Below are 21,263 nucleotides of genomic sequence, written 5' to 3' on the forward strand. Positions count from 1 at the left end.
TGAGCTGAGTTATGAAGAATAAATAGGCGTGTGAAAGAGAGACAGGCATTTCAGCCCTAAAACAGAGTCTCACAAAAGTCAGCATTAGGGGACAGAGAGAAATGCAAGTGTAGCTATACCGCTGAGAAAGGGAACTGATTATAGCCCTTTCTCCGTTGTCAGGTATGGTCACGGTACCTGGCTAACCAAATAGGATGATTAACAGGGTGCCATAGACCCCATTCGAGAATTATCAAATGTCAAGAATGCTTAATAGTCAAACCCCGTGGAACATAATCCCACCCTTTTTCTTACTCACAGGCTGCTTTATTATCTTACAGAGCCATGGTTAATTTTTATGAACAGGGATGTGCCACTTCTAGAGTTCCAGTTAATAGAATACCCCTGTACTTTGGTTTGCCCCAACCTAGCTCAGAGAACCATGTGCACTGTCTAAAATAACCCGTCAACGCCCACTACCTGCCCGGACCCAGGCTTCCTTTTAAAAGTCAATGCAGACCAATAAAATGTATAAAAAGCAGCCTCAAGCACATTCCAGGGTCTTGGGGCATTGTTCCGGTTTAATCAACAGAAAGACCTATTCACGTTTGCAGTGGGGCACATCAGCATTGTCTTGTTCTCACTGCGTTTCCAGCCCACACGTGACCACCAGGAGCTTTGCTAGGATTCCTACCTGCTGGTCACACAAGCACACTGTGAGACTCAGAATGGACCCCAGCGGTATCCCTAAAGAGCACCTTTGTTTTCACCACACAAAACACCCAATTTCCTGATGTTCCGAGTTCGAGGGAGTTCTGGGGCTTTTCTAGATAAATTGATAAAGAACACTTTATAGCTTTCTATTAAGCACAAGAATAATGCCAGGAACAGAAGCCTCAGAAATGAAGGTGGCCTGGCTCTTGGGAAAAAACTCTGTTTGATGATGGTATGGATTTCACTTTTCCAGTCATTATATCATTTGATCCTCATAGAAACCACATACATTAATAATCCCCATTTTATAAATGAAACCAGATATTAATGATTTGGCAAGACTCGGCAGGTGGCAGAGCCAGAATTCAAGTCCCAGAGACTTTGACCCCAAATCCTATGTTCTTTCCACAATTCCTCCACCCCACTCTAAGCCCCCGAGCAGATGCATAAAGATATAAGTACCTTGCCTTTTTTAATTTTTAATCAGAACCATCCCCATTATTCCCTCAGCCCAACCAAACCTTTTGACATCATCCTCAACTTAGCCCTCTTGTAATTTTCTGGCAAGTAAAACATTTGCATCACTAAGTTTGTTGTTTGAGAATTTTATATTCATTAACCTTACGAAGTCAGGTCCCACCAGATTCCGTGTCACATTCAGGAAGTTCAGTTCAGCAAATTGACTCAAAAGGAAGGCACTCTCCACACTGGTCTCACAAATGAGTTAAAAGGCTCATCTGTAGCAAGAGAAACTCATGAGAAAATACCATTTCTTCTTCTAGCACTTTCCTCCCTCTCTGTGGCCATCCGAGAGACCCTCTCTTCAATCACACCGCGCTCACTACATTCCTGATCTAGGGCAGTGCCCAAAACTTTCCTTCCTTCCGCCTTCTTCCCTCTCTCATCGTTCTGTGAGATCTACCTAGCCTGCCCTCCAGCAAGAAAGATGCTCTCAGGAGGGGGAGGGAGAGGAGTTAAGCCAGCAGTGACACGATTCTCTTTCAAAGAACTGTAAGGGAGGTGCTGTTGTTATGGTTCACATCACCAGTCCTTCTTGCCCCATCACGGCCACGGGCCTGGGACACTCACAGTCATACAGCAAAATGGGCGGCTTTGTGCTCCAGAGCCTCACAAGAGGAAGCGGCTCTCCAGAGCAAAGCAGGGTGTCCCGTCCCTTCCCCGACGGGCAGGAGGGCGGTGAAGTGCCACGTCCAACCACCCAGTGACACCGAGCAAGCTTATTAATTTGTCCGAGCCCAGCTCCTTCACCTAGAAATGGGAGTCACAATAGCAGTGAATTCACAGGCTCGTTGAGAGGATTGAATGTGACCGTGAATGTAGCCCAGAGTCTGTGAATACCGTATTTCTTATACTGACACGTATATTCCACAGCATCTAGAAAAGCTCTTCTCCTGTGCAAATGGGCAGGGACACACTAGGCTCAGGTGGAGAAAAGCTTTCTCCAGCCAATTAACTCTGCTACTTTAACATTTCTAGCTAAAAGAACAGCTGGTCCCCTGGCCCAGATTGGGTGAGAAGACGGAGAGGAGGTCACCCTACACTATGGACCAGTGAAATGTCTCACTTTGTCCCAGCAGATGGTCAACATTTTACAGGGACATGATTTTATAAATACATATGACCTTCCTCAGTGAGGAAAATCTGGCAATAAGTATTTTTTTTTCATTCATTTCTTTTCTCCTTAAAAGAAAAGCACTGGAGTTAGGCTGCAATTCACGAGGTATACAACCCAAGTCTGTTTTTTACAGTTGTGGATTCTAAGAAATAGCTTTGGTCATGAGAGTTTTCTGGGCGAGTGAAATCTGTCTACAGCTGCAATCTGTAGCCCGGTGGCGGGGGCCCTGGCCAGGGTGTATTCTGGGGGCCTGTGCCCCTCCGGAGAACTTTGGCCAAGCAACGTGGGGGTCTGCTGCCATCCCCCAGCCTGGCCTCTGACACATGACGGGTGTTGGAGTGGAGGGACCCCACACCACGTCAGAGACTCCTTCCAACAGGTGCCCTGGGAGGGCCAGAGAAGGGCACTGTAGGAGGAAGGGGCAAAACATGTGTCTCCCAGGGCCGATTTGTGGCTAGCCACAGGGCTGTGCCTAGGAGGAAGGAGAGGCAAGGAGGACAAGCGAAGGGCCTTGTTCCAGAGGAAGCCTGCACAGGAAGGGGAGCTGACTGCTGGAAAAGCCCAGCTTCCATGTCTCAGGGGCGGCCTGGGGTACTCCTAGGGGAGACTAAAGGCCACAGCTTGTAAATAATACTGTGAAAAAGAAATCCACTATGGATTATGGAAAGAAGGAAGCAATCTCCTGTGTAAGTAGTAAATAAATAGAAGTCCAGCCGCCATCCAAGAAGGTGGAAACTATGGACTCTCTCAAACGCTTGTTATTTCCTCAACATTCTTGCAGGTTCTTGCTGACATTAATAGCACCAGCTGTCCACTGGGTCTTAGGGAGATGGGGGATGGGAGGCGGTCTTACCTTTCCTCTGTGTTTCTCAAATCGAAAGCAGAGTGCTGAAAGAGGCCCCATCTAAATGTCCCTTGGGCTTGCGACCTGCAGTTGTGGGAACGGATCTAAGGCCCTGTTCAAGATGTATTGACAATTTGACACCGTGACCACCGTCTGTCCTTGTTATTTATGATGCTTTCCATAAATCCGCTTACTTCTTAAATATTTGCAGCCCCATTGCCCTGTACACCTGACCTGCAGTTTTCCCAGCCCTCTGTACTCTCAACATGTCTGCTCCACATGTCTGACTCCAGAAGTTAAGGAGGAATAGCCTCTGGGATATTGGTAGTGATTTTCTTTTTCTTTCTTTTTTTTTTTTTTAAGATTTTATTTATTTATTTGAGAGAGAGAGAATGAGAGAGAACACATGAGAGGGGATAGGGTCGGAGGGCAAAGCAGACTCCCTGCCGAGCAGGGAGCCCGATGCGGGACTCGATCCCGGGACTCCAGGATCATGACCTGAGCCGAAGGCAGTCGCCTAACCAACTGAGCCACCCAGGCGCCCTGTAGTGATTTTCTATTTGTCTTAATCACAGCTTGATTTCTCTCAGATCTTGCATGGCTTTCCCCCCAGCTTTTAAGCTGTGGATCCAGGCCAATTCCTGAGCGATTTAGTTATGACTTCCCCAAATAGGCTGTAATTGGTAGGTGAACCTCTGAGACAGAGTGGTGTGGCTGAGGCCCCATTTCAGTGCACTGTGCAAAGACGGATGGTGTTAACTCCTTACCTACACTCACCACTGTCAATTTATCCCAACACCTTTTTCCCAGACCAAAGGGTGAAAGAGTTCTTACGCACTGTGTATGCCACACTACTCAACGCCGGTCAAGGCACCAAGATGGAGCTGGCTTGCACCCTTTTTGTGCAAGCAGGAACGCCACTCTCCCCCTGCTTTGTGGAGCACATCTCCCAGTGGGCCAACAGCAGCATAGAGCCAGCCCACCTCAGTGAACTGAACGGCATCGGCAGCCAGGCCAGTGAATGGGCCTCCGGGAAGATCAAAGGTAAAAGAAACCATTCACCTTGGAGAGGCTAATGTCAGAGGGCCATAGACACAGGTACCAGGCCTTGCTGGTCAGAAGCCACGTGGATGGATACTCAGGTCACCCTCAGTTGCAGCAGAAGTTGGCCCTCTTGGGAGACGCTACCCTTAAATGACGTGCTCTAGAAGGCCTCCTTCTGCCCATCCCCCTACACACACACACAGAAGGGGGCTCTTCAGAGCCTCCTACCTCCAGGGGAGCCCTGCAGGCTTTGTTCTAAGCACCTGTTCCCTTAAGGTGAATCTCTGACACCTCCCCCCCGCAGCTCTGCTGTCATCTACAGTTACCATCCTGTGACAGCAAAATACAGTAGGAGCCAAAGAAATTCTTGGAATTTAGCTTAAGGAAATAATTCAAGAGAAGAAAAAGTTATATGTAATAAAGCACTTAACCCAGTGTTACTGAAGAGAAAGACTTGGAAATAACCTAACTGCCCAGCAGTTAGGGATGATTCCTTGAGTTATAGGACCTGTGTATCATGCAAGTGGAATTACTAAAGATGGTGAAAATTTATTCCATTTACTGAGGTTCCATCTACTGATTTAGCACTTTTCTAAGTACTCCATATTCATTATGTCTGTTCACCTTCACAGCAATCCCAGGAGATAGGTGCTGCTATTGTCCCCAGTTTACAGAGAGAGGAACTGAGGCACAGAGCCAGGATCCCAACCCAGGCAGTCTGCCTCTAGCATTCCGTATAATTACAAAGGTTACACAGAAATAGGGAGAATGTTCAAGATATATCAATTTATCAATAACTCCCTCTCCGTCCGTTTTCTCCAGTGTTTCACAATGTCTTTTCAGTGTACTTAAAAGTGTTTAATTCATTGTGCTGTGGGGCAGGGATAGGGCCAGGCCACACAGCTGCGGTCAACCCCCCCGGTGATTGTCCTCCGTGGAAGAGGGGCAGCCAGGGAAGAGCCTGGAGTCTGGGGCCGGGCTGCTTGGGTTCCGATCCAAGGTCTCTGTCTTGAGCAGCTAGGTGGTGGTGGCTTTGCCACTCACAAGTATGCGACCTGGGACAGCTTCTCCAAGCTTTGGTGCCCCCTCTGAAAAACTGGGAATAACAATTGAACTGGTGGGAGGCATCAGGGAGGGTTAGTCAAAGGATTTCGAACAGAGCACACCGTGTGTTTTTATTAATAAAGGGCTGGGGCAACAACCATCCCCGAGCCTGTTGTCTTCTCTCTGGTAATGCATGGAATTTAAAGACCGTGCCCTGGATGTGACTGGCTGAGCAAAGACTCTGCCAGAGATGAGGCCCAGCGGCTGGGGTGGTGGGGTGGGAGGGAAGGGGAGTGGGGAGACCATGCAGCAGCCCGACCACAACACCCAGTGCCTCCCCGGCCGGAGGTGTGCACGCCGAAGGCCCCTCGGGAAATGCCCCGCCGGGACGTACCAGAGCCTCCCAACCCGCTCTGCAAAGGATAAAAGCATGGTGTTCAGCAATAGCTAGTTACAAACACCACAGTTCCCCAACTGATGACACCAACAAGCAGGCTACCAGCCCAACCTCAGGGATGCCCGGGAACCTGCCGGGACAGGTGCGCCAGTCTCAGCAACACAGCCACTCTCCGGCTTGCAGGTGACGACGCAGGTGGCCCTACGTGGGAGCACGGCGGCGGCGGCGGGGCATTTGCTCAGTTGGCAATAGTGAGCACCATGTCCTTCCAAAGCACTTGGCGGCAGAGGTTCTCCTCCACGGACACTCAGCTCCTGCCTTTCACCGGCGCCCAGGGCCTCGTCCTCCAGGTCCCCATGATGTACCAAATGGCCGAGGTCAACTACGGTGAGCTCCTTCCCCACTCGCGGGGCCGTCTTAAGTGAGAGGAACACGGGAGCAATGTGGGCCATGTCTGCTCTAAAAGGACCCGCACTGTTTCTCTGCCTTTCCTCTGCTGTGAGGTGGGTGCGGGGCAAGGAGAGCCCAGGGGGCAGGAAGACCCAGAGAGGACAGTGAGGAAGCAGGGGTGGGGGAGAGAAATCGAATCTCACGCTTGACATTTCCCTCTGCACCTAGTAAGTAAGAGGCGTTAGTGTAAAACCAAAAATGTTTGGACCAGACCACCCCCACCCCCAGAGGCACCCCCCTGAAATGAACAGCCATTTCACGGTTTGGCTCTGAGAAAGGGCGGAAGATTGAGTCCAGTCTAGAAAGCTTTTGAGAGTGCGCCCCCGTGGACCTGACATCCGTCATTGCGCCTGCCCGCCCTGCCTGGATGGTCACTCATCCCAGCCCACTGGGGTGCAGGTGCGCGGAGTGCCAGGCTGGCCCGCAGCGTGGACGCCTCCATGGAGCCCCAGCAAGGCAAGAGGAGAAGAGAAGGGACCCAGCTACCTGTCCCCACACACCTCTCTCGAAGCCCTCATTTGCAGGCTCAGCCCTTCCAGCTGGGGGACTAATTCCAGTGAGACAGTGTTTTAGGAACTCCAGCATTTAGAAAATGTGCTATGATCCTGCTTTGATTCCATGCAGGACGCATTGTGAGTGCTCATCACAATTTAATCATTTGTTTATTCAACCAGTAATTATTAGCTGAGGTCAAGTAAGATGAGAGTGGAAGAACGTCGATTGGATAAGTAAATATGTATTTATGACTACTATAGTTCTTGTTCCCAATGTTTTCCCCAGCGCTGCTGTGACCCATGCTGGTTGATCTGTCAGCTGCATAACATTTCCCAATTTTATGTGAAATCTGGGCTTAAAGCTTTTGTTGAAAGAAAGATCTGGCACAAAGAGCCTGGGTCCCCACATGGCCACAAAAGGCCAGGATTGGAATGGCTTCCCCTTTAAGATGGGCCGTCTGGGTGGCTCAGTTGGTTAAGCGTCTGCCTTCAGCTCAGGTCATGATCTCAGTGTCCTGGGATCGAGCCCCACGTCGGGCTCCCTCAGCCAGGGAGTCTGTTTCTCTCTCTCCCTTTCCCCCGCTCATGCTCTCTCTTGCTTGTTCTTTCTCTTAAATAAAATCTTTTTTTAAAAAAAATGGATTTAAAAACAAACAAACAACAAAGACGATAGATGGCTCTCCCACGTGCCATTAGCCCCACCGTGCCTGGCCACTGCAGGCCCTGTGACTCAAGGGTATCTTAGAAATTCTAGGTCTTAAGATCAGAAAAGGTGACAGTCTTTGGCCTCAACTGCTTCCTGAGGGTGAGGTAGACACCTGTTAATAAAATGTATTGTTTCCAGTTCTGTGAGATGGCCCTTCCCCGGCTCCTGGGATAGAACTAATACCCCACCCTCCTCTCCTGAACCCCCAGGCCAGTTCCAGGACCATGCAGGCCATCAGGTGAGGGTGCTAGAGTTGCCTTACCTGGAAAGTTCAGTGAGTCTGCTCCTGGTTCTGCCTCGTGACAAAGACACCCCACTGAGCCTCATTGAGCCACACCTCACAGCCAGCATTCTCCGCATCTGGACCTCCAGCCTCAGGAGAGCCAGAATGGACGTGTTCCTGCCCAGGTGAGTGGCTGCATCGTCCTTATGGGGTGCTCAGCAGCCTAATCCAGTTGGCCAGGCCTGGATTAGAGAACCCAGGTGGTCTCACTCTGGAGTCTGTCCTTAACCACTGGACCCACTTGTCTAATGGACCCCTAGAGGTTAGGCCAAGGAGGAGTGACCCTAGAGTTGGGGTCCAGGGTAGAGTCTCTACTGACTAGCTCATGATGCAGATGGAACAGAATTAATTTCCTGGGGTCTTCTCAAGAGAAGATACTCTGCCTTAACTGGACCAGACTGGAATCCCCAGGCTTCAGCTACAACCAGTTCTCTGAGCAGTGAAAGAACAGTGCAGTTACCTGGGAGGAATGTGCCCCAAATCTGATCACATCCTAACAGTATACAACATTTTTCCAAAACGAAAAAGGCAAGATAGTTTATGTAATTGAGCAAATACCAAAGTAATTCTGATCAGAAGGCAAATTAAGGTATAAAAAATTCAAGACTTCTAGTCTCTGTGCTGAAGGTTCTCATTCTTTCTCAATAGAGTTTAGCTTTTCTTTAAGAAAACCCAATAGGTACAAATACAAATTGTCAAAAAGTTAAATGATGGTTCTAGACTTTGCTTTTCCAAAGCAAAATTTATCTGCAAAGCTCATTACTTGACAAAGAATTCCTTATTGAACTTCTTTAAATGATAAGCTTCTCTGGTACATTTGAAATCAGAGTAAACTTGTAATTAATTTGTAGACCAGCATTAAACAAGGAACGTTGTCCGAGGGCTCGAGATGTGGATTCTTCGCGCTCCTTCCTGCTGGCCGCTTTGGCCTCCTCTGCTGACCAGGCCCTCAGCAGCAAGGAGCCAGTGGTCTTGGCAGTGCTCCTTCGAGGAATTAAAAATAAGCCCAGACACTGAAATAAAAACACACAAAGAGAGACCCCAGTGAGTTAAGGGCCAAGGTCTAAAGTGGGACCTGACATAACCAGGGCAGAAGGTAACTCTAAGATAAAGACTGTGTCTCTCCAAACCAAATATCTGGACCCCAAATGAAAGCACAAAGACGGGATATTTCAACAGATCTTCTCTAGCATGGAACAGAAGCAACACTAATCTTTCTGTTATGTTTGAGAGAAGCTCGGGGAAGGAAGAGGAGCTTTCAATGTGAAAAGTAGAGAGAAAGTGCAACACGGTGCAGGAATTTGCAATCTTTTCAGAATGAGGAGACAGATGGCTGGCCTCATCCTGGAGTGGCTGCTGTGAAGAAGAGGCCCCAGCAAGATGCCCAGCTCCTCTGAGAGCCCTCCACTGTCTCTGAGTCCACCTTCAGAGGAATGATCTGAAAAACCCTGAAGACAGGGACAGGATGGGATGGCAGAGATCATAACAACACAGTCTTAGTCAACACTTGACCTTATCCTAATAGATTTCTTTTTTACCTCCCTAAGACTATCGAGCCTGCCGTCCAAGAAGGATAGAAGGTTTTAGCAAAATGAGGCTGTTTCACCAAACTCACCAAGTAAAGAAACAGCTTCAAACCCTTGAAGGAATAGAGAAAGAATTAAAACTAGGTTTTAGGTCTAAATCTGGGTACAAAACTTTGGACCATGGTAGACACAAGTCAAGTTTTGGGCAAGAACTTACCTCTAGTTCTGCAAATCATTCATTCATCATTTAATATGATCTGCTTTACAGCCAGCCTGCGTTTTTCATTTAGCAAGAGCAAAAACTTTTGCACACTGTGAGTAGCAGTGCAAAAATCGTGTGGCAGTGAGGTGTGCCTTTGGGTTAAGCATCACCAAAGAGTGTATTAGTAGATTCTGGATGGAATGATGATGTCTAGCTTCCAAAGTAATATTTTATTTATGAAGAAATGAAATAAAATATATAGGGACAATTAGTCTTGGTATGATATTAGCATACCAAAAGAATAACCAAGAAAGCCAATTTATATCCATAATAATGTAATGCCCCACAAGAAAGACTAATAATGTCAAATATATATTAGTTTAATGAATAAGACACTTGGTTATTAGATCGACATAGTAGGAAGCTAAGCATGAGCATTTTTTTCTGATAATAGAAGTGACATAGGATTTTTTTTATTGAAGACAATTAACATACAGTGTTATAGAGTATCAGGTGTACAGTATAATGAATCAGCAATTCTTAGTGCTCATCATGATAAATGTACTTTTAATCCCCATCACATATTTCACCCATTCACCCATCCTCCACCCACCTCCCCTCTGGCAACCACTAGTTTGTTCTCTGTGTTTAAGAGCCTGTTTTTTGTATGTGTCTCTTTTTCTCTTTGTTTGTTTGTTATGAGTATTTTAAAAATCCATCAGATCTCATATATTCAGAAGTTTTGGCCTTCCTTTCAAAAAGCTACTAATCATCGTCTGTGTGGATTGTGTTTTTCTATGGGCGTTTTCTTTCTTTTTTAAAAAACTGAGATATAATTCACATAACCATAAAATTCATTCTTTTAAAATGTACAATTCAGAGGTTTTTAATATATTGGTGAAGTTGTGCAACCATTACCACTATTTAATTCCAGAACATTTTCTTTACCTCAAAAGGAAACTCCATGCCCATTAGCAGTCCCTCCACATTCCTTCTCCTCACTCGTGTCCTAGGCAACCACTAATCTACTTTTGCTCTCAATTGACTTATCTATACTGTATATTTCATATAAATGAAATCATACAACATGTAGCCTTCTGAGTCTGGCGGCTCTCACTTAGCATGTTTTTAAGGTTCATCCTTGTCATAGTATGTATCAGTATTTCATTCTTTTTTATGGTGGAATAATTTTCCATTTTATGGATATACTACATTTTGCTTTATCCATTCATTGGTCTATAGACATTTAAGTGCCTGGAAACTTTCTGGCTTGTTTTCACTTTTTGGCTTCTGAAACACATTCATGTGTACATTTTTGTATGGGTATAGGTTTTCAGGTATCTTGGTTATATACCCAGGAATGGAAATACTGAGTCATGTGTTAACTCTACTTTTTACATCTTGAGGACCTACCAGACAGCTTTCCAAGGGGCTATACCATTTTACATTCCCACCAGCAATTTTGAGGTTCCAGTTTCTCCACACCCTTGTCAACATTTGTTATTGTCCATCTTTTTTGGTAAGTCCCTCTTCATGTGGGACGTGTGGCAGTGCAGAGTTTCAGTTTGGTATGATGAGAATTTCCAGAGTGGATAGTGGTGGTTGGACAGCAATGTGAATATACTTAACATTACTGAATAATGCCCTTAAAATGGTAAAATTTTATGTGGTGTATATTTTACCACAGTTCTTTTTAAAGTCCCTCTGAATGGAGGGAAGGGTTAAAAAGTAGGGATGTTATAGAGTTTACATTCGGCAACTATATAGTTATTCTTAGTTACGTTAGTTAGGATGCATTCACCTCCTCTGCCCTCCAGCAATGCCCTCCTCTGTGTTTTGGTTTCTCCCTCAGGCTGGAGGCAAGATGGCTGAAACCTGTCTGACCTCACAACAGTGTATAACAACAGCTATAGGAGAAGAAAACCCCCATCTTTTTATTGTAACTATCCTAGTTGGTGTGAGGTGGTTTCTCATGGTGACTTTCATTTGCATTTCCCTAATAACCGATGACGTCAAGCATATTTTCATGTGCTTTCTGGCCATTTACATATCTTTTCTGAAGAAATACTTATTTGAATCTTTTCTCCACTTTTAAATTGGTTGTCTTTTTATTGCTGAGTTGTAATAGTGCTTTATATATTCCAGATACTGGTCCCTTACCAGATTCATAATTTGCAAATATTTTCTCCCATTTTGTGGGTTATCTTTTCACCTTCTTGATGGTGTCCTTTGAAGCACAAAAGTTTTTAATTTTAACGAAGTTCAGTTAATGTATTTTTTCTTTTATTTCTTGTGCTTCTTTTGATGTCATTTCTAAGAAACCATTGCCTAACCAAGGTCACAAAGATCTATGTTTGTGCTTTTTCTAGGAATTTTATAGTTTTAGCTCTTATATTTTGAGTTAATTTTTGTATGTATTATGAGGTAGAAGTCCAATTTCATTCTTTGCACGTGGTTATCCAGTTGTCCCAGCACCATTAATTGAAAAGACTATTCTTTCTCCCATTGAATTTTCTGGGTACCTTTGTTGAAATTAATTGACTATAAATGAATGGGTTTATTTCAATGGGTTTACTTTCAATTCTATTCTATAGGCACAAATGTCTATACTTTAACCACTATGACACAATGTCGTGATTACTATAATGTTTAGAAATCAGGAAGTGTTAGCCCTTCAACTTTGTTCTTTTTTCAAGATTGTTTTGGCTATTCTGAGTCCCATACATTTTCATATGAATTTTAGGATCAGCTTATCAGTTTCTGCAAAAAAGGCAGCTGAGATTTTGATGATGATTGTGTTTAATCTGTACATCAGTTTGAGAATATTGCTAACAATATTAACTGTTCCAATCTGTAAACACAGGACTTTTTTCATTTTACTTATGTCTTCCTTAGTTTCTTTTGATTATATTTTTTAGTTTTCAGTGTACAAGTTTTGCATTTCTTTTGTTAAAATTATTTCTAAGTATTTTATTCCTTTTGATGCTATTATAAATTTTATTTGCAGATTATTCATTGCTAATATAAAAAAACACAGTTGACTTTTGTACCTTGATCTCATATCCTCCCACCCTGATGAACTCATTTATTAGTTCTAAGAATTTTTTCATTCTGTGTGTGTATTCCTTAAGATTTTCTGTATACAAGACCAAGCTGTCTGTGAATAGAGATAGGTTTATTTCTTCCTTTCTAATCCAGATGCATTTTCTTTTTCTTGCATAATTGCCCTCCACACCCTTCAGGACAATGTTAAATAGAAATGGTGGACATCCTTCTCTTATATCTGATCTTAGGAGGAAAGCATTCAGTCTTCACCATTAAGTATGATGCTAGCTGGGAGTTTTCTGTAGAGGCTCTTTTTCAGACTGAAAAATTTCCCTTCTATCTCAAGTTTATTAAGTGATTTTTGTTTTCATGAAAGGGTGTTGGATTTTTTTCACATGCTTTTCTGCATTTATTGAAATAATCATGTGGCCTTTGTCCTTTATTCTGTTAACCTGGTGTTTTACACTGATTGATTTTCATATGTTGAACCCACCTTGCATTCCTGGGATAAATCCCACTTGGTCATGGTGGGATTTATATGTTGCTGGATTCAATTTTCTAGTATTTTGTTGAGGATTTTGCATCTATATTCATAAGGGATATTAGTCTGTAGTTTTCTTTACTCATGATATCATTGTCTGGTTTTGGTAAAGGGCAATTTTTTTACTCAAGATATTTTTGTAGCATTTCTTCTGGGCTGGCCTTCATAGCCATACAAGAAAAAAAAAATCACTCTCACCTTTTATGGTCATACCTCACTTTTACTATTATCTTTAGTTACTAAAAATGATATTACCCAGTTTTATCACCTACCATAATCACCATATTTGGCTTCAAACATCCCTGAGCTTTTTCTCAATATCCCTGAGAAACAATAAAACCACAGCAGTAACAATAAGTGCATGAGGTGTCCTGGGCATTGTTGAGCACTTTACAAGAATTATTTCACTTAATCTTCACAAAGCTATAACTAAGCACTACTATTATGCTCATTTCACAAATAAGGAAATGGAGGCAAAGAGAGGTAAAGTAACTTGCCCCACTTCCCTCAGTTAGTAAGAGGCTGTGCCAGGATTCAAATCCTGGCACTGCACTCCCAAGTCCATGCTCTTAACCAATGTGTTTCAGCAGTAAGAGTTTTCAAGGTGGATGTGTTTTAAGAATTTAAGAAAATTTTAGAAGAGGTGGTGCAAAATATTTTTTTGAGAATGTCAGCATAGTTGGAGAAGACGTAAAACCTTTTTGGGAAACTATTCTAAAACATATATTTATAAGAAAATATGATGCTTCTGTTTAAAATATTAGTCACATCATCTCGTATGGCAATGAAGATCTTTGATATTAAATGGTCTTGTCCGGTCTTTTTACTTTCCTACAAGTTCTGCATAGTTGATAGAAAAAGATCATCTAAATTCCATTTCAAACTTTTTTATTTTCAAAGAAAAATAGTGTGAGCAATCCTTTAAAAGGATCCTTCAACAGTAAAATTTTAAATGCCTTGCCCTTGGAGAAATATTACAAAGTTGGTGTGTTGATTCTTCCTGCTCACAGGACTTATTAGGAAAACCAAAGCTTTAACTTGCATTCCTTCCCTCCTATGCATCAAAGACACACACTGCACACAGCAAACACAAAAATAGGTCTTATAAAATATGAACATATTAAATGAGACACTCTATTAATTGTCAATTAATCAACAGCTTCTTTTCTGCACCTACTATGTGAGATGCCTCACAAGATGGGAGGTAGCAAAGAGTAGACGCCAGCAGCACATGCTCTGCACTCAGACAGCCTTGCTTTGTGTTGAGTTCCACCACGTATTCATTACGTCATCTTGGGCAAGTGTCTTAATCTCTTTAGGCTTCAGTTTTCTCATCTGTAAAATGAGGATAATAATAACATAGTTATGTGAAGATGAAATTAGATAATCCACATAAAACACTTGTCATAGTGTCTAGCACTATTAGGAAATAAAACATTGACTGGGATAGCCTCTCTTCTCAAGTAGTTTATAATGTCATAAATAATAGTAATAGGAAGCAGAATATTCCATACACCAAAAGAGCAGGACAAACAAAGTGTTAATGGGGCCTTAGCAACCAAAGGACACAAAACAGCTGGAGAGGAAAGGAGAGGATAACAATTGAATTGAGCTTAGAGGAAATGGTAGTCATGGTAGTAACTCAAAGGCAATCAAAGGAGATGGCATGGAAAGAACAGCAAAAGCAAAGGTTTAGAGGTGGGAGCAAGCCCTGTGTGGTCAGACTAGTCAGGGAGTAGGGTTTATGAGAAGGAGCAATGAAAAATAAAGCTGGAAATGAGGCTGGAGATCCCTGACTTCCAAGTTAGGGAGTTTGGCAGTCATGTGTTGTATATGAAAATATTTTGAATGAGATTTTTAAATGAAAGTTGATGGTTTGTTTTTGTTTTTTAGATTCAGGATCCAAAATCATTTCAATTTAAAAAGCATTTTAAATTCTTGGGGAGTCACCGATCTTTTTGATCCACTCAAAGCTAACTTGAAAGGAATTTCAGGTAACACTTCTTTTTTCAAGCTTTTTGGCATTGTGCTTGGGGGCAGCTTTGTCATACTTTGATTAAGGGATTTTCATCTACAGAGGCTTCAATGGTACGGTCAGAGTTAACATTATTTAAAAGAATAAAGAAAACTTTGCTTTATATAAGAATATGTTGCTTCAGAAAACAGCCAAATTTGGGTTGGACTTTGCGGGGGAGGAGTGTTTCTTGAGACCTCTAAGCACTGTTTTTGGGGACCACCTTCAGGGTGAGGTCAATGGCCATAGAACACAATACAACTCACTCTCCCTCTGCCTATCATGACTGGGAGCATGCCAGAGACAGTGGTGCAATAATAGAGCTCTTCATTCTGACCTCCCACTGTCATGCCAGCCTCACAGTCACCCTTTGTTTCTACCTCTTCCCTCTCCCTCCCTCCTTGTACCATTTCTGTCCTCTTCTCATAAACTAACCTTGAAACTTTCCCTCATCCATCCAACTTCCTTTCTTCAAATTACTCATGTATCTGTAATCTTGCCCTAAAGTGTTCTCCTTTCCCAAGGCCATATTAAATTTCTTTGCCCCTACTAGACACTAATCAATAGGAGCTGTATTTGCTTATGATCTGAGAGGGAACTTACATCAAATATTAAAAAAGAATGGAATGCCAAAACCTTATGTTCCAGAATCTTCTCAGAAGCCATTAGTTAAACTATTGCTAACTCCAAAGGCTCAGGTTTGTTTCTGCTCTGGATAGTAATAAATTATCTGTCTGAAGATAATTAATTACCTGTAGCAGGTATTTTAATTGGCCTTGATGCTTTCTTTGCCTGATGAGCTTCGGAATCTCCATTTTAAATGCTAGAACCTCATCACACAGAGTTTTCTAAAGCTTTGCTCAAAATCTTATTAAGCAATCACATGCACACACACACACACACACAGAGGAATTTGGTCCATAAAATCAGTTTTGGCTTGTGCTTTAGATGTAACCAGACAAACTAAATGGCAGTTACTTATCAAATAAAGCACAGGAGAAAGGATCTATTCTAGAGTGTTTAAAACCCACCAGCGCTGTACTCATTACCTCAACATGCAAAGAGATAAGCAAAGCAATAGTCACGTTTGGGTACAGCGCCCCCAACAATGGTTGGTGCACAATGGATAGTCAATAAATATTGTTGATTTGGTTGAATGACTCAACCAGAAATTTTCCCTGGTGACGCAGGCATAATCTGACACTGTAGGGAAAAGAGGAAGACTAGAGTGAAAGGATCAGAGGTCAAGGAAAGAGGAAGGGATAAAGAACTTGAGTGAGCTCTATCTTTAATAATGTGCAAAATCCAATCACAGTGTCTTCTCATGACTCCAGAGCTAGGCTAGAGAATTTCTGTTGTTGATGATGATACTATTCATCCTTTGATCATTCTAGTTCAAAACTTTGGGGCCATTCTTGACCTTTTCTTCCACACCACTACATTCAGTTAATCACTGTGACTCACTGATTGTTCCTTTATAGTTCTTAATCTCTCTGCCTTTATGTCCTGGAAGTACATCTCAAAATGCCATTAATCCTATGTCCTCAAATAGGACTGAGCTTGACCCACCCACATCATGCAGCTCCCCCACTGATAAAGACTTCCAAGACCCATAAGCTCTCTTGACAAGCTATAACAAGCAATCTAGTTTAGAAAGAACACTTTTTCATACTTTTTTATAATGCAGTTAAAGTCTATGTAGATTTGTTCAAACCAGCAGAAATACAGGCTCATGGATCTAACTTGTTAAATAATTATCGAGCAGTTAGCATGTGCCAAGTGTGAAGCTTGAATTCATGTCTCTTACTGATAAAACACATCAGCCTTATCTCCCATAAAGTTCTGTTCCTCTAACACAGGGCTCACCATGCAATGACCCAATCCTTGTTTTTGTAAATAAAATTTTAATGAAACAGCCACTCCCATTTATTTACAGATCATCTATGGCTGCTTTCTTGCTACAATGGCAGAATTAGCAGTTGCAACAGACGCCATATGGCCTGCAATTGCTAAAATATTTAATATCTTGCCCTTTACCGATAAAGTTTGCCAACTACAGTATTGCTTTCCAATGCCCTTCTTTAAACATCATCAAGAGACTAGTCCTTCTGTGCCTAAGTGGGCTGTTGACTTAATTATGGAGGCATGGTGACTGAATCTAACAAATAGTTTCATCATTCCTAAAATGAGGTAGCTACCACCCACCTCACATCTTACTTATGGAAATAAAATTCTTTAACATATAACAAAGCATCAACAGAGAGCTTGCCAGAAAATAAGTCATCAGAAAATGCTGTCTCCCTTCTTACAATTAATAAGAGGTTACCAAGCAGTTTTGTACTATTGATAGAAGCCCAAACCACAGGGAACATTTGGCCTTTTCTTTCCATTTGGTTCCAATGCCCAGAATTATTTTACTCAAGTTTTTCCCCATTTAAAAGTGACTCGTCTCTTCCTTCATGGCATCCAATCCTTTCCTGCTGCCTGAAAAAAACTTGTTCAGTATCATCTCAAGGCCCAATTGAGCCCAGGTTATAGTTTTTCTCCCCAGACATCCCTTGACACTACATGTTATAAAGCTTTTAAGAGTAATTCCAGTTTCACTTACACAAAAGTTACCAGCTGGAGATATACTTCTTGAGCAACCAGAAGGATCAGCAGGCTTTGATACAAACTCATGCTTCCTAATCCAAGAAATACCTCTTTTGCATAAAGTTAAAACTTCAAAGCAACTATCTTATTCTGGACTTTTATAAATGAATAATTAGTTTCCAATCTCTGCTCAGTGAGAACTACAAGCTCCGAGTTACTACAACTTAAATGAGCAAACCACACATAGTTGTTTGGTTACATACTGAAGTTAATTTATGCCACACCAGATGACTGATCAGACCTACAATAGATCATCAAGATGGTGAGATAAGTCATCCCCAACTTCAGTCCCCCTCCTAAGAAGACCAACTAGCCACTGTCCATAGACAAGTCACCACTGTGGAAATCCCAGCACCCAGATGTGAAACTGAAGCACCCCTCTGAACCACAGAGACTGAGAAGGACCATATTAGAATGGTAAGAGGAGCAGCTACACTTGGACTGCATCACCCCTCCTCCAGGCTGACATAGCACTGCACCAAGAGTACCCTCTCAGGCCTACTATAATTTCTTCAGTGAGAAAAGAAAATCAAGGTGGACGTCCAACTCTTCCAGGGTCGCAGGACACTTCTGAAAGACCCATTCAGGTCTTGCCTCCTGGGGACAACTTAGGAATCAGATAGAGATGGAGAAGTGGGAGGCAAGGCTTACATTAACCAGCACTCAAACCTTGGCAGACCAAGTGCCTGCCGGTAGCAGTACCCAAGCAAAGACTCCAACCAGCAGGAATGCCCCTCTGCAAGGCAAGGCTGGTGGCCCCATCTAGCCAGAGAGCTTGGTTGGCAGTTCTGCCCAATTTGGGTCCATAGTCAGTGGACCATACTACCACTCTACCTTTCAGGAAAGCAAAATCACAGCCCTACCCAACTGCTAGGCATAGTCTCAAGTCCCATCCATTGAGGAAGACTGACAAGAGAACCCAGCTAGCTGAGAAGCCCATCCTACAGCTCTGCTTGGGCAGAGAGCCTGGCCAGCTGCCCTGCCCAACTGTTGAGCATATCCCCTGTCTCCACATAACCAATGAGTCTGAAGAATGACCTTGGGCAGCCTTGTAGCCCAGCCCACAGTGCTACCAAGTCACAGAGCCCAGCCTGTAGCCCCACCCAACTTCAGGGCACAGCTGGCAGCCCCACCTGAACATGGAGCCCAATCAGCAGCACCATCCAGTTGGGAAGCACAGCATAAGACTACCTGACGAGGAGAGATTGTAGAATCCCTCTCATAGTTACCCAATCATGGTGTCCAACCAGTGGCACCACCCTGTCAGGAAACACAGCCTACAACCTCATCAACCAAGAGTTGATTGCAGACTTAGGGGCTCAACCTGACAGTGAAAAGGCTGAGTCACTAGCTCTGACATAGCCAGAAGCTCCACCTGAACAGCGAGCCCACCCGAGCAGCCCTGCTTGAATACAGAACCCAACCAGCAGTCCCATCCAGCCATAGAACCCAGGCAGCAGCACCCCACTGCAAACTCAGAGAAAATAGAGAGGCTGGCCCACACAGAGATGATGATAGTAAGCCCAACCTGCCCACAAATTCTACCAGCTGACTGGTAAAGATGTTTCCTTACCAAAGCAAAACTGTAAAGCCTGGAAAAGGAGACCGCTTACTGAAATACACAGATACCAATACAAAGAAGCAAGGACCATGAAAAATTAGAAAAATATACCATCCAAAGAAATGAATAAAGCTCCAATAGCTGCCCTAAAAATATGGAGATGTATGAACTGCTTGACAAAGAATTCAGAACAATCCTCTTAAAGAAGTTCAGCAGACTACAAGAGCACAGAGACAACTAAACAATATTAGAAAAACAATGCATGAACAAAATAAAAAGTTCAAGAAAGAAATAGAAACCATCAAAATAAAACAAAACCAAGAGACCCAAACAAACAGAGATCCTACAGCTAAAGAATAAAATGACTGCACTGAAGAATTCAATAGAGAGCTTTAACAAGACTCAGCCAAACAGAGGAAACAATCAACTAGAAGATAAATCATTTCAAATTATCTAGTCAGAGGAACAAAAAGAAAAAAAAAAAAAGAATGAAAGAGTGAAGAAAGCCTGTGGGAAATTGGGGACTCCACAAAACAAAAAATATACTTATTATGGGAATCCCAAAAGATTAAAGAAAAAAAAGGGAAAGTCTACTTAAAGCAATAATGGCCAAAAACATTCCAAAAATGGGGAGAGAAATGGGCTCCCAGATTCATGAGGCCCAAGGAATCCCAATAGGTTGAACCCAAAAAGGGCTACACCAAGACACATTATAATTAAATTGTCAAAAGTTAAAGACAAAGAAAGAATTTTAAAAGCAGCAAGAGAGAAGAAACAAGCAACCTACAAGGGAACCCACATAAGATGATCAATGGATTTCTCAACAGAAACTACAGGCCAGGACAGAGTGGAATGACATATACAAAATTTTGAAAGAAAAAAACTGCCAATCAAGAATACTATACCTGGCAAAGTTGTCCTTCACAAGTGAAGCAGAGATAAAACTTTTCCAAACCAACAAAAGCTAAGGGAATTTATTACCACTAGACCTGCCTAAAGGATATGCTAAAGGACATTCTTCAAGCTGAAATAAGGATGCTAATTAACACTGAAAAAATGTATGAATATGTAAAAATCTCTAGTAATGGTAAATAGTAAATATATAGTCAAAATCAGATTCTCTAATATTGTAATAGTGGTACATAATTACAACTAATCAACAAATTCAGTAAAGTTGTAGGATAAAAAATGGACATACAAATATGAGTTGTGTTTCTTTACACTAACAACAAACTATCTGAAAAAGAAATAAAGAAAACAACTCCACTTACAATTGCATCAGAAACAATAAAATACTTAGGAATAAATTTAACCAAGTGATGTGAAATATCTCTACATTGAAAACTACAACACACTGATGAAAGAAATCGAAAAAGACACACATAAATGGGAAAATATCCTGTTTATGGATTGGAAGAATTAATATTGTTAAAGGGTCTATACTACTGAAATCAATCCTCAGATTCAATGCACTCCCTATCAAAATTCCAATGGCATTCTCCACAGAAATAGAAAAAAACAACTCTAAAATTTGTATGGAACCACAAAAGACCCCAAATAGCCAAAACAATCCTGAGAAAGAACAAAGCTGGAGGCATCACACTTCCTGAGTTCAAACTCTATTACAAAGCTATAATAATCAAAACAGTATTGGGGCGCCTGGGTGGCTCAGTCGTTAAGTGTCTGCCTTTGGCTCAGGTCATCATCCCAGGGTCCTGGGATGGAGCCCTGCATCGGGCTCCCTGCTCGGCAGGAAACCTGTTTCTCCCTCTCCCACTCCCCCGCTTGTGTTCCCTCTCTCGCTGTGTCTCTCTCTGTCAAACAAATAAATAAAATCTTAAAAAAAAAAAAAAAAACAGTATGGTACTGGCATAAAAACAGACATGTAGGCAAATGGGATAGAATCAAGACCCCAGAACTAAATCTATGCATATACAGTCAACTAATATTTGACAAAGAAGCCAATAATACTCCATGGGGAAAAGATAGTCTTTTCAAAATGAATGGTGTTGGGGAAACTGGATGGTCACATGCAAAAGAATGAAACTGGACCCATATCTTACAACACTCACAAAAATTAACTCAAAATGGATTAAAGACTTAAAATGTCTGAAGCCATAAAACTCTTAGA

The 21,263-nt window shown here is 42.6% G+C and overlaps 2 protein-coding genes across 2 annotated transcripts in view; one reads left to right on the forward strand and one right to left on the reverse strand.

Moving 5' to 3' along the window:
- Positions 1-21,263, reverse strand: part of INTS6 (integrator complex subunit 6) — a 127,099-nt gene that overhangs the window by 6,620 nt on the left and 99,216 nt on the right. Inside the window, exons 19-20 of the transcript XR_006789702.3 lie at positions 14,083-14,240; positions 7,571-8,604 (exon numbers count right to left, since the gene is read on the reverse strand). The gene's annotated coding sequence lies outside the window, so the exon portion shown is untranslated. The remainder of the gene's footprint in view (positions 1-7,570; positions 8,605-14,082; positions 14,241-21,263) is intronic.
- SERPINE3 (serpin family E member 3) overlaps positions 1-21,263 on the forward strand; it is a 31,589-nt gene that overhangs the window by 5,154 nt on the left and 5,172 nt on the right. The window contains 5 exon segments of the mRNA XM_045868539.2: positions 3,984-4,217; positions 5,100-5,111; positions 5,842-6,045; positions 7,518-7,716; positions 14,799-14,899. Of these exon segments, the coding sequence (XP_045724495.2) occupies positions 3,984-4,217; positions 5,100-5,111; positions 5,842-6,045; positions 7,518-7,716; positions 14,799-14,899 (750 nt within the window).

Source organism: Mirounga angustirostris, unplaced genomic scaffold (genome assembly GCF_029215605.1).
Source record: "Mirounga angustirostris isolate CCGP_5_RB_7025 unplaced genomic scaffold, mMirAng1.0.hap1 SCAF_3, whole genome shotgun sequence".
Classification (NCBI taxonomy): Eukaryota; Metazoa; Chordata; class Mammalia; order Carnivora; family Phocidae; genus Mirounga; species Mirounga angustirostris.